General features: G+C 43.7%; 1 protein-coding gene across 2 annotated transcripts; it reads left to right on the top strand.

The window, feature by feature from the left end:
* Positions 1-1,307: 1,307 nt before the first annotated feature.
* On the top strand, positions 1,308-12,691 carry LOC143040353 (uncharacterized). Of its 2 annotated transcripts, none has more exons than XM_076211331.1 (2): positions 1,308-1,445; positions 10,664-12,691. In XM_076211331.1, exon 2 carries the CDS (start codon positions 10,671-10,673, stop codon positions 12,345-12,347), a length of 1,677 nt encoding a protein of 558 aa, XP_076067446.1. In that variant the 5' UTR covers positions 1,308-1,445; positions 10,664-10,670; the 3' UTR covers positions 12,348-12,691. The 2 variants fall into 2 exon arrangements, with proteins under 2 accessions (XP_076067446.1, XP_076067445.1); XM_076211330.1 differs by lacking the exon at positions 1,308-1,445 and adding an exon at positions 5,415-5,784.
* Positions 12,692-13,733: the final 1,042 nt, after the last annotated feature.

Here is a 13,733-nt window from a genome sequence, read left to right on the forward strand (position 1 = left end):
TATGGCGCCTTTGAGGATGTAGTGTTTGATCTATATATTGTGCAATGGTGTCAAATGAATCATTTAATCTATTGCCCTAGATCTCCCATGCAAGAGATCCACGGCCCTCAGGTAACCGACAACGACCACTGATTTGACCAATAAATCACCCAAAGAAGAAGGACCGTGTTCTATTCTGGGTATAGTTAGAATGAAGCATAGTAATATGAGAGGGTTCTGTGTCTTCCTTGTGATGATTACATCCCGAGCAGCCTTTTTCTGTGGCCAGGCTTATACTGTGCTTGTATTGTCTAAGTGCTGGGTGGTGATCTGAGCGTAATCGTACACATTTGGTTCTTGCCTCGTGTTGTATGGAGAAGCAGATGACCCAGTAGAGTTACTGACTACTATATGCAGTCACATTATAGCACGGTTTAGTGCATAAGACTAATATGTCCCCGATTGGTCTCTACAAGATGTAACTGATTTTTTTCCCCGTTTGCAGATGATGATGATGAAAATAATGGCATCCATGGTTACCTTGGCAACGGGAAGACGGTTCCCCTCTTCCCGCCTCCGGTGTCGCCTGCTGAATCATCTCCTTGCCATCTGCTGCTGAAGGACGACTGAAACATCTGGTTTCTACTGAAGACCTGAACGACGACAACCAAGTTTTGGTTTTCCTCGGCGAGCTGATGAACACCTGGTTTCTGCCCAGAACGCTCCACACTTGCTGAATACCTTGACGACAATTGGTTTTTGTCCCATGATCTCTCCTGGTGGATACGTAAATGTTTTTGCCTCGGCTCCTGGAGGGTCGCAAACAAGAACAACGACGTGCCAAATGACCCGAAACTATTCACCAAACTATTAGAATATATCCGAAGCCACAGTTTGATCTGAGACTCCTCAAAGATCATTCGAACTATAGGGTAACATTGCCGCAGTGAGGAAAACTGAAGATAGTAACATTCCCCAGGCCCTCTTCGCGAAGTTTCTCTTCTTCGGCATCCTTTCGCTGTGGTTCTGCAAGAAACCATGAGAAACCAGCTGTAGCAGTTGACAATAGAGTATCTACTAAGAGGACACCAATGTGGGAAACCCACCCAAACGCACCTTTGAACGACGAAGAAAACAGTGCATCATAAGCTCCGTGTGCTGCAGGCACGTCACACCTTACGCGGTCGTCCTGATCCAAGAAGAACATCCGGATCATTAGGTGCTCCTTGACAAGCCGGGGCGCTTGCTGCACCTCCAGAGGCTGCTGCAAGGAGGAGGTACAACACTTGGGCAGCTGAGGGCAAGCTGCGGCGCGTCTGCAGCTAGGATGTGTGGCAGGAGAGGCAACAGCAGCAGCAGGTCTTGCAGCACCAGTGCCCGCAGTAAGGAAAGGGTCGTCAGCGGTAGAGGCAGTGGGAGAGGAAGCAGCCGCGAAGAACTTTGCATACTGTGGCCTTGAGAATAAGGTGAGTCTTCGAAGACTGTGTTCAGTGTTGTTGGAGGAGTTTAGCAAAGTGGTCGCTTGTGGTTATTATTAATTTTCTCTTTTTTTCTTTTTGTTCTTTTTTTTTGGGGGGGGTCTCCTCAGATGAATAAATTTGCTGTAAAAAGCAGAACACATTAATTTTGTATTTTTGTTTATTCATTTATTTAATAAATTTTGGTATCTATAGAATCGCCAGAAAGAGACGAACCTTATTCTTAAGGTGGATTAATCCTGTCTTACCATTATATCCGGGTCTCAATAGGCAGGCTGCATTAACTCCACATGTCTTCTGCGTTATTAGAAGGCATAACGCATTGACTGTTTGCTTAACATTTTGTGGGAATCAAACGCCATAAAGCAGGTTTGCAAAACTACAAGATACAGATATAAGTAACGAGAAAGCAATGAGCGGTCAAACCTTTACCATCAGTTTCCTCAAAACAAGGTTTTTGGAGTTAATGCGTTTTGGCTTTTTTACGGGAGAAATACTCTAGTCAAGTGTTGTCTACAGTTTCGATAACTAGAAACCCTCAGCCCCACAGTGGCTGTCAACGGTCCTCGGAAAACTATGGACTGATGCGCGCGTTGTGTGTATCAAGGTAAAACGAATACTATAAAGTACGTTGAGCACCCCCCCTCCACGCACCTCCACCGTGACGTCATAGAAAATGCAGAGGGGGAGAGTGAGAGGTGAAAGAAAATGCAAACTTCAAAGAAAACCGTCTGTATGTTTGGTAGACTTTAAAATTACACTATGATGTTCACAATACGGAAATTACTCGGTATCACTTTCTTATCCTCAAATTATCAGTATCTGAGATATGACCGCCAGAAAAGTTACAAAAATGTTTTCCATGCTTTCACATTAAGTGGATTATATTAATATGACAAGTTATTAGATGGGATGACATGTCAAGCGTGGATTTTATATGTAGACCTTTATCTCCACCAAGCTCAGTTATGTTTTAACCGGATTCTTTAGTTTGTTAATTGCAATTGAATGAAAATTTCAGGAAATGTTGCTAATAAATAGTTACTTTCAAAACGACGGCTGTATACATATCCAGATGACCGAGTATTATGTGTGCCACATAATTCGATTCATTTCTTTCTAAGTTTTTTATCTTTGGGTAGTGAAAAGAAATGTATATTTTTATCACCTTTCAGTCTAACGGCATTGCACTTCTGCACTATACAAACTGTTGGCATTTTTATATGTTATTTGTCTGCCTTAGCTACCCCTTTAATCAGAAGATGGAGCTTCGCTCCACACACTGGTGTGTGAGTGACTGACAGCTCTCGACCCGCGGAACCCTGGTCTCGATATTTCCGTTGACGTCATCATCTACCTGCGCAGTGGAGAGGTTTTCTGGCTCTCCCTCACCCCCCCCCCCCCGCTAACGTACCTTGTAGTATTCGTTTTACCTTGGTGTGTATAGCAACTATTACGTCACCGGCTGAAAGTACTAAAAGGAGATCATTCGCCGGTTGTCAGTTCTCCATTTTGTTTAAAGACGAAATTGATAAGAAAGATATCTTGGGCCCATTTCGGGGACCGAGTGCCAGCTCCTTGGGGTTGCACCTCTGAATAGATGTGAGGAAATTGACAGTTTGAAGATGAGTGGCAAGAAGATGATTCTCTCTGACGCCCCTTCCGCCATTAGCCCCTGGAGGAGGGGTTGCCTTAGAAGTTCATCCGGGTTTTTTTTTTCAACTAAAAATTCAAATGTTTCCACAACATTGGATACAGGTATACGGTAGATGCCAACGCGAATATGAGAGGAACCTGAACAAATTCAGCATTGGTGTCGTATAATACCTGAAGGCTACTTGCCACATTTTCCGACACACACACGCACACACACACACACACACACACACACACACACACACACACACACACACACACTCACACACTACACTACACTTAGACTGGAAATTCTTGGTCTATGGCCTTAACCATGGCAAGTTCAAAATCAGAAATTTTTGTCAATGGTGGGAATATAGGGATTTTTATTTGTTTTTCAAAAGTTTTCAGGAACTTCTTAGGGATTTCTTGGGATTTGTTAGGTAAAAGTGCATATACGAAGGGCATGATATTACCCGACTTCACACCATGTATTGTATAAAGTTGAACAAAAATTGAAGGCATAGTTTTAAAAGTTCCATCAGCGTACTGGTGTTGAAATATCGAGATTGCTTTGGGTTACAAAAATTAGTATACAACCTTTTTCGCTCTCTACAAAAGTTCAGTCCATGTTGAGGATTCGGGATTTCCAGAATTACTGAAATAGAAAACAATTATAAGAAAAAATAGTATTTAACGATCAGGAAGTTGACCAGTAGTATTCAACTGCTAAACAATTGATTTCGAGCAATTGGTCGTTCGAGAAGTTATTTTTCGAGTAATTGATTTCGAGGCTACAGTTGAGCAATTTATTTTGAGAAATTTACCTAGATTCATATGTATATAATAGTATATATGTATATGTATATATATATGTATATATATGATGAAGGTGGAAAAAGAAGTCACGGGTCTAGTTTTCCACCTTCATCAATTTGTCACAATGTACCAGCATATATATATGTATATATATATACACATATATATATATTATATATGTGTATATATATGATATATATATGTGTGTGTGTGTGTATACATATGTATATATATGATATATATGTATATATTTATATATATGTATATATGTATATATTTATATATATGATATATATGTATATATGTATATATATATATATGTATATATATATATATATATATATATATATTATATATTTATATATATATATACACGCACATACACCAAAAGGTTCCCCTTTATAAGAGAAATAGCCAGCCGAGGGATGCCATTTGTTTTCCTTCTCAAAAAAGAATCGTTAGCTCCTTTTGGATGAAGGACCATCCTAGCCTCTCCCATCCCCCATGGCCCGGGTCAGAAATAATGCAGCTAGACAGAGTAAATAAGTAAATAAAATTATATGTAAATGATAATAGAATAAAAACGTCGGTTAATTAATTTTTGTCACGGCAGTTGGCAACAGGTGTCAGACCCACTGATAAATCTCCCCTGGAAGAAACGCTTCCTATAATGTGAGAGGATGTGTTTAGTTCTGTTACTGTTTAGTAGAAGGTCGAGGAGAAGGAGGAAGGGAGAAGTTGCCAATTGTTTAGTCTCTGTTGTGAACAAGTGGCGGAGGGAAACAACTGGAATTGATACAGATTTTAAGGTCCAATTCCAAACCCTTCCACTTTTCTTTCTTCTCCCAAAACTCGTCAACTCTCCCTCCCCTCCACAATTATCGCGACTTATATAATGCCACTTATCTATAAACCTACGTCACTGCATTAAAAGCTTCAGGACCATGACATCTACGTAAATAAGGGATTAGAACGGCCAAATCTGTTACGTATCCCGGATTTATAGGATTTGAATCTACGTAAATGATGCACGGATGGACGTTGGGCCCAAAATTTGACTCAGATTTAATCGCTGCTCTTCTATAAGCCTAAGCGCAAACTAAGACGCAGATGACACGTACGATGCAAAGGCAAACTTCCTGTTGCTGAATTGAAAGACAGTTTGAATTTCTCTCATTCGAAATGCTTCTAGATATACAATCTCAGCATTTCAAGTGAGAGAGAAGTTCAAACTACTTTATTCAGCAACAGGAAATCTGCGTCTTCTGCGTCTTGGTTTGCGCTCCGTCGTCTGCGTCTCGGTTTGCGCTTAGGCCAAGTGCAGTATTTGTGGATCTCTGGGCAGATGCCATGTTTACGCGTTATCTGCGATAGGACAGGCTCGGGAAGGGATGGGATAAGTTTTGTCATGTTAGGATTGTATTATCAGATAAGATAGCGATGTGCGCTGAAGTATCGTTACGTCGACATAATAAACATTCCACTCAGAAGTGGTCAGTCTACACCGAGACTGCTCACTGGGCAAGACATGGGATTCTTGTACCGAAAAAAGTTTGATTTAGAAAATGAAGTCGACTTCGAAACTGTGGACACTGAGAGAATGTTTGCGTGCGTATTGGGTGCTAAGTGAGATGGCTTTTATGAATTTTTAACTCGACATTCGTTTTACTTTTACTTCAGCCGTGACGAGTTCCTTTTCGATTTTTTTTCTTCTGAATTGACCAAATTTGTAGGAAACGGGAAGAGAGGACAGAAGACTAAAAAGAGGAAAGAGGAGAAAAAAGAGTATGAGAGACACGACGCATTTCTTTTCTCCTTCCCATAGAGAAATGGCGACCTCACTGCACGGTCAGAAGGACCCATCAACGCCTTGGTGAGTAATTTCGGAACTCTTGGAAACTTTTAGTACCATCTCGACACTTGGATGAGAGTGGGGAATTACCTCGGTTACCATATCATAAGAACATAAGAATGAAGGAGACTGCAAGAGACCATGAGGCCTACACCAGGCAGTTCCATGTACATTACTACCTGTCATCCCCATCCATAAAATTGTCTAACCGTTTCTTAAAACAACCGTTAGTTTCAGCGCTCGTTACATGGTTACTAAGTCTGTTCCATTCGTTGACCACCCTATTAGTAAACCAATTCTTGCCCATTTCCTTCTTAAATCTAAATTTGTCCAATTTAAATCCATTCTTCCGTTTGAGATCGTTCCTGTGCGGTTTTTTTTTTTCATTGCAGTTTGACTTGGTCGGTTTTACCAGTGAGCCTTCAGCATTTGATAATAAATTGTTGCCTCAGATTCCACTTCCTGAAAACCCGCAACCCCACAATGGACGGCAACGGTCCTTGGAACCTCTTATAGATCTCTATGGGAAGAAACTTTGGACTGTTATCTTGTTCCATGCATATACCAACAAGCCTTTTACCCCTAGTAAGGGAGGCGAGGGTGATAGGGTTAATATATGCATCCATCCATCCATCCAGACAACCCATTTATTGCCCCTCCACCCCCCATCCATTCTTAGCTCCCCGTGGATGAAGGGTCATCCCTTAATCCCGCCACGCTGCTCGGGTTACCCTTATTATGTCCTTCGGTGTCCCTGGGCCATGACACCGAAGATCAGGGAAGCCCCATCGCCCTCTCGCCCTCCTCCCCTGATATGTTGTGGTCGTGTCTCTTGCTCTGCCTACTTCCGTACTTCTTTCTTGTTATTATTTTCTTCTTTATTCATTCATTTATTTATTGGTTTATTCAGTTGTTATATTCCTGTCTGTTTCAGGTGTGTGGGGATTGCCTTACACCCAGTTGTAATATTTCACCCTTCTCCCGTTCTATATAATAATAATGATGATGATGATGACAATGATGATGTAATATTTCCCCCCTTACCTCTCACGTTCCATCTAATAACAATGATAATAATAATGACAGTTAAAGATAATAATGATGATAACAACAACAACAACATTAGTGTGTGGGGGTGAGACAGCTTGTCAAACTATCTGCTGCGTTACCTAACTTGTGTTGATATGTCGTAAGCGGATTCTGCCTAAACCAGTGGTCACCTCTTGTGGTTCATGGACCCCTTGGTGGGACCACAAACCCAAAACTAGTGGTAGTTAGTGATTGCGTGACGATTTATATTCAGTAATGAGGTGATCTCTCCTAGAGTCTAAAGAACAGAAGTACATAAGTCTGGGGTATATGGGGGGAAACAGGCTGCTAACCCCCTGACGGAGATGAACGTTGTTTGGTTCTGAAATGAATCGCTAGTAACGGCGAGAGTCGTGCAAATAATTTCCGACTGTCGCACCACGAACCGAACCGGTTTTTCGCTTGAAGCCAAACAATGGGTCGCTCTGTAAGGTGTTGGTTTAGCGTCAAGCGAAACCCCGGTTCGGGTCCTGGGGCGACCTTCAAAAATTATATGTATTCGTATTGTTATGCTCTGTTTAGTTTGGATTTGGATCTGTTTACTGTTAGGCTCCAAGCTACCCAGGCCTCTGTGGAAACTGGCCGCAAATGTGTTTGAAAGATGCGCGTTGTTTAATATGAAACATGATTAAACACGGTGTCCATGGCTGTTAGTAGTGATGATAGTAATTGTGGCCTTAGCTGCTACTACCGTCATTCTGTTATGTATTCCTCTAACTTGTGTATTTGTCTGGAAATGAGCAATGGCCACTTCGTAGCCGTGGTGTGTGTGTTTGTGAGTGATATGTCGTGATTTGTAGATGTTAGAAAGCCGCGCAAGTACAGTTTGAACAGTGGGAAAGAACAAGAGGCTTATGGGACTACGTTGGGATGTTTTTGATACTCGAAGTGGCAATTGCATATTCTACGTGGAATTATTTTGACAACAATTGCCACGTGTTGTTTTGGAAGGATATGTTGTTCATTTTGTGTATAAGGAGCCCCTAGACATAAGTCCTACAGTTAAAAAAAATAATAATAATAATAAGCCAGTCGTTGTTTGCTGATGACACTGCGCTTTTGGCAGGATCAGAGGAGGGATTAAAAATAAAGTTAGTGACTAAGTTTGGGAAGGTGTGCTATTACCATCCCGGATGAGAGCTCACACACACACACACACACACACACACACACACACACACACACACACACACACACACACACACACACACACACACACGCACCCACACACAAACTCTTTGACCACGAGAGTTGGAATCTATTTCAGCCCTGGGCGGGAATCGAACCCGAACCGCTAGATCACCAGTTGCGAACGGTACCACTGCTCCGCCGAGCCGTGCTTGGAATTGTATTCCAAGTATTTGTGGTGTATGATTGATATTTTGCGAGTCTTTTACTTGTTTTCATTGGCGTCATGTCCTTTGACGTCACTGGCTTGTACTGTCCGGGTTGGAATGTTTGTGTCTAAAAGGATAATTTTGCGATTCTTGTTATTGTCAGAGGTATTTAGTTACTTTAGTAAAAACGGGTGCCACTTGACCTCTCTTCTTGACATGTACTGTACACACCTTTTGTTATGAATACAAGTAAAGAAATCTTCAAGGTCGTGTTGCCGGGTTTAGGCTTTTGCCAACGCGCGAGACAAGTTGATAGATAATTCTGAGTCTGATTAGATAAGATACTGAGTTTTGTTTGACATGATTTTTATCAGTCAAATCTTCACATAGGGAAAGCATTCCATCCTCCGACTTTAATCAGGCTCAGTATTATCATTTCCAATATTTCTGTTTTTTCAGTGTTCGTGTAATATGACGCAATACATTAGCACTGGACATTATGTTTTAAAGCGTAACACTTTAAAAATTAAACGTATCTAATTTTACCGGAATATGTTTTTAGTACTTACCAAAGTCAATAATAGCTAAACAAATTACACAAGAACTTTTTTTTTTTCTTTTGCAATGTATAATTACGTCGTCTACTTCAGCCATTCTCGTAAAACCTACCCATGACACTATCTACTTCGCAGTGACGTCAGGGATTCTTTTCATTCTTCATGTAATGTCATTGCGTTTGAAGAATAGTAATCGTGTCGAGTGTCACAGGTTATTTAATATTAGATTTGGGAAATATACAAATTAAGGAAGAACCGAGGAAAATGCACGATTGGGAAGAAAAGAAGCGGAGAATAATAATATATTAAGAACATATAGAACTCGGAGAGAAAGGCAGAAGAAAGATTATGATGACCGTACAGAACATACACGGGGAGCTAAATGATGAGGTTTGTTTCGCTACAGGACGACGTTGTCAATTGAGATGGCTTGGTTTGGCATACATCGTGACGTCATCACCAAGAGATGGCGCTGTATGTTGTGTTTTAGAATGCAAATTAGCAGACGACAAATATTTTCGCCAAAAGGTCCCACAAAAAATACTTTTGAGATAAGATATTTATTTTAAACATGATTCTCGTGAAAATAGATAAAAATATGAAAGAAAAAATGCAAAGTTGTACCTGGACATGGTACAGATACAGACTTTTTTCTGTAATTTTGCTGAATGGTTGATTTGTGTTCAGATTCCATTAGGTTATTTTGTCTATTATTTTTATGTGTGCAATTAGCCAAGGTTTAAAAAAAAGAATTTATTTAAAAAAATCACAAGCAGGATGAAATGAAGGGTACATTAAGATGGTCCTTCCCTCTCTCCCTCCCCCCCCCCCCAACACGTGGGTGGTGACCGATGGGGTGAGGGAGAGAGGATGAAGGGATGATGGATTATAGGTGCTGGTTGGTATCTGTAGGAAAAATTTTAGTATTACATTACTGATAAGTTATTATTATTATTATTTATTTATTTATTTATTTATTTATCATTAATTTGTTTTTTTCAAGCTTCATTAGTCCGGTACCCATGAAATAGGCACCGCACCCCTGCACACGTCCAAGTGGACATACTATCATTGCACAGTCCAGTCATAGCACATGTTAGACGTAACACCTGCCATCTGACATAGTACACACACAAACACACGCACACTAAGTCTATGACCTCCACAGGCCCTCCCATCACACACGCACACACACACACACACACACACACACACACACACATACACACACACACAGCCAACATTACACGTACCTCACCTACTATCAGACCTACTGGCTACTACCCGTCACCACAAACATCACACACAGTCCAACCAGAACAAATTCCACCTCAATAACCCGCCTAGGAAACGCATATAGTTCCTATAGACAGAGCTATAGTTACACTGGGACGTAGCAATATCTTGCCAAAAAATGAATAAATAAAAAAAGTAAATCGAAAACTTGGCTGAATATATCAGAGTAAAACTAAAGAGACTACTGTTGGTACCTCTGCGCAGAGCAAAAGACATACCAAGTTACCAACATAGGTTAGATAACATATCTGATAGCCCATGTTCATTCCCAGGATACCTCACGTCTGCCTCACGTGTTCTGGTTAGTTTATATACGTTTCATAACTTGTATGGGATAGAGAACCTTGAGCAGAAGACCAAGAAGTTGACCCGGTTCCCGTAAAACCGTTCATTATAACTCTGTGTCACCGCGAACTACCCAACGCCAGTAACAACAACAACTACTTTTAAGTGTGATCCTTCAGGTCGTTACTCTTTGTGATAAAGGTGATGTCATTGCCGTTGCTACGAAGATCACGACGTCACACAGGTAATGAGCCCTTTAGAAACAGTTTAATGTCAGACCACTATACGCTTTCTTTCCCCCAAGTGTCTCTACTAATCCCGTGTCCCCTTTTGCAGGTTCACCATGTCCCTCGGTTGGGGAGGGATGATGGTAGGGCCCTCAGGCTGGTGGGTCGGAGGAGGAGCAGGGTCCAAGAGCGCCGTCCAACTTCTTCAGGAGTCCAAATCGCGCTACGTCAAGAGCGACCAGGTGCTCGTGTCTCGTCAGCAGCCGGCGCGCCCCGAGCGTCTCCACATCTCCTCCAACCCCAACATCTTCCTGAGCGCGCCCTCGCACACCCTCCACGTGTCCAAGCCCTCGCCCCTGCCAGAGCGACGCCACGGACACCACTCCCAGGGCGGAAGCCCCCATGAAGGGGGACGCAGTGGCGGGGGCAATAATAACAACTCCCTCAACGCCCGCGACCATGGGGGGCCTCAGAGTCTCTCGGCGACCTCCCCCTCCGGCAGGACACCTGCGCCCCCGGGGGGCCACCACCAGTTCACGCCTCCGTCAGGCCCCATCTCCCTCGGGGCCGTGTTGTCGGTGGTCCCCCCGCCGCTGCCTGCAAGGTCCCCGCGCGTGACGCCAAGGCCCCGTGCCAAGACGCAGCCGGAGGGGGGCACCAAGTCGGGGGACCTGAGGCGCTCCCTCTCCCACGGACCGGGGGACCGGGGCGACGACATCCAGATGAAGCTTCGGCGGCTCCTGAACACCGACTCGAAGGAGAACCTGAGTATCGTTCCCACGTCGCCCCACAAGTCCTCGCCTCCGTCGCACATCGAGTTCAGAGACTTCCCGCGCCCCGAGGGGAAGGCGAGGACTCCGCCCGCCCGGTTCTCCTCCTCGCCCTCGGGGACCTTCCGCGCAGAACCCGCCACGGTGACCCTGCACAAGTCACTACCCGACCTGGCGAGCAGCAGCAGCTGCGGGAGTTCGATGCTCATTGTTCCTCCGGACTCGGGCTCGGACACGACGACGATGACCAGCGGCACCGGGATGCGGAGGCCCTCGTGCCCCGGGGCCATCCACACGTCCCCGGCGATCGACCGCGCCAAGGACCTACCCCCGGACCTTCCGCCCAAACCGCCTCGGATGTTCCGCGACCCGCCAAAGTCCCCCCCAGCTCGGCCTCCCCCGACCCGACCTCCCCCGCCGCAGAACCTCGCTTTCTTCCACCCACGGGCGCCCCTGGCCAAGGCCCCCATCGCCTTCGTCCCCAAAAATACCCTGAACCCCGAGTGTCGAAGGTCTTCGGACAGCGACGTCTCGAACTGCGGAGCCACGGACGAAACTAAGCGGAGACCCATCCTTCGCTCCAGGTCCGACGTCTCCCACGAACGCTGGTGTTGTCGCTGGGACGACGACCCCCCTGTGGAGGACCGGCGTCCGCCCATCGACCTCGAGGCCTTCTTCGATTCCATGGGCCTCGACGGTTCGACTAAAGAAATCATCCTTAACCCGTCGCCTCACTCTTCGCCCATATACTTCGAGGACATTTCGTCACAGGAGTCCTGGCAAGGTCGAAGAGCGAGCTCGGATTCTGACGAAGCCAAAGGTGGAGGACCTGGAGGAGGAGGCGCCCCGCGTCCGTCTGTGGCGGCGAGGATTGGATGCCTTGGGACAGGTTCTTCGTACATGCCGCCTCTCACCTCGGGGGAACCTTCCATTGTCGAGAAGAACGCCCGGGTGATCAAGTGGCTCTTCAACTGCCAGAAAGCTCACGACAACGCTATTGCCCGTAGCCCCACCAAGTCTTAGCCTTTAGTTGTGGATCAGTCCTCAGGGGCACTTCTACCTTCGAGTACTTAGTTTTGCAGTTTGCATTCTGACGGACACCCGGAGGAGTGGAGAGGTTCGTCCTCGGACGAGGAGGAGAACCCCTCGTTGGCTCTCGCGAGCACCTCTCTTTGTTAGGTTTTGTTGTTATTGTCGTTATTGTTGTAAATGTTTTATTTCGTTTTATGTGTTCTGGTCATTGGCTCCAAGCGTTTTCAGTCAAGTTGATGTTTAATGGCATATCTTTCAAAAAATGTTTCACTTTTAAATTTTATTCTGGAAACTGATGATGTTATCTTTGCATTAATGTTTATGATTGAATACATTAGTATGCATGTATGTATATATATGTATATATAGATATATAAATATAATAAATATATATATATAATATATATATATATATATATATATATACACACATATATACACACATTCGTACAGAGGGAGGGAGGGAGGGAGGTAGGGGGTCAATTTTGCAACATGAACACCCTTAATTAGGGCCCCATAAGACAATGTCCCATGAAGGGATTTAGGATTTGGTTTTGGCAATTGGGTACCCTCACTCAGAGTGGGTGATACCCTTCCTAACCTATGCACCCTGACCAAGACTCAAACCTAAAACAATAGACTTTAACAGTTCACTCTCTTCTTGTAGGAGCAGGTGAGACCTTTCCTCGATTTTCCCTGACAAGAAGAGAGTGAATCGCTAATGTCTCGTGTTGTGTATGAATAAAACTATACTAGGGAATTGTGAATCCCATTCTTTAATAAACATCAGCATGACATGACATAGGTACACAGAAGAACCCCCCCAGAAAATAGATTGTTATCCACATATGACCAGCTAGTTTTAGCTTCCTCTCACAAAGATTGATTTCAGATTTTTTTTTTAATCACTCAATTCATCCTCTTGGAATGTTTCCTTTCTTTTTTAATGAAGCAGTTGTAGCTGTTGTGATCAAACAGGAGTGAACCCATGCCAGCAGATCAGCGAGTTTACTTGTTTACTTAGTTACATGATCTGGGTTGGAGCTTTCTCACGAGATCCTTTCTTTGCATCAACTCATCAAATTTTGCTTTAAATTTGTTTAGGGTATTGGCTTGAATTATATTTTCATCCAACTTATTCTATAAGCCTATACTTCTATATGGAAAGCTAAACTCCCTAAATTCTTCAAAACAAGTATGCTATGACCTCTTGTTGATCTTTCTTCTCAAACCAGTAAATCCTCCCTGTCTCAAGATGTTGAACAGTAGAATACTGTGGTAATTGTTGCATTCCCACTGGTCCCTTTCCCTTCCCAGATAGGAATGACCAGCCCCTTTTTCTAGTCACAAGGAATGGTATTAGACTACTAAATGACA

This window comes from Oratosquilla oratoria, chromosome 28, assembly GCF_046742065.1.
Source record: "Oratosquilla oratoria isolate Oo_2021 chromosome 28, ASM4674206v1, whole genome shotgun sequence".
NCBI classification, from domain to species: domain Eukaryota; kingdom Metazoa; phylum Arthropoda; class Malacostraca; order Stomatopoda; family Squillidae; genus Oratosquilla; species Oratosquilla oratoria.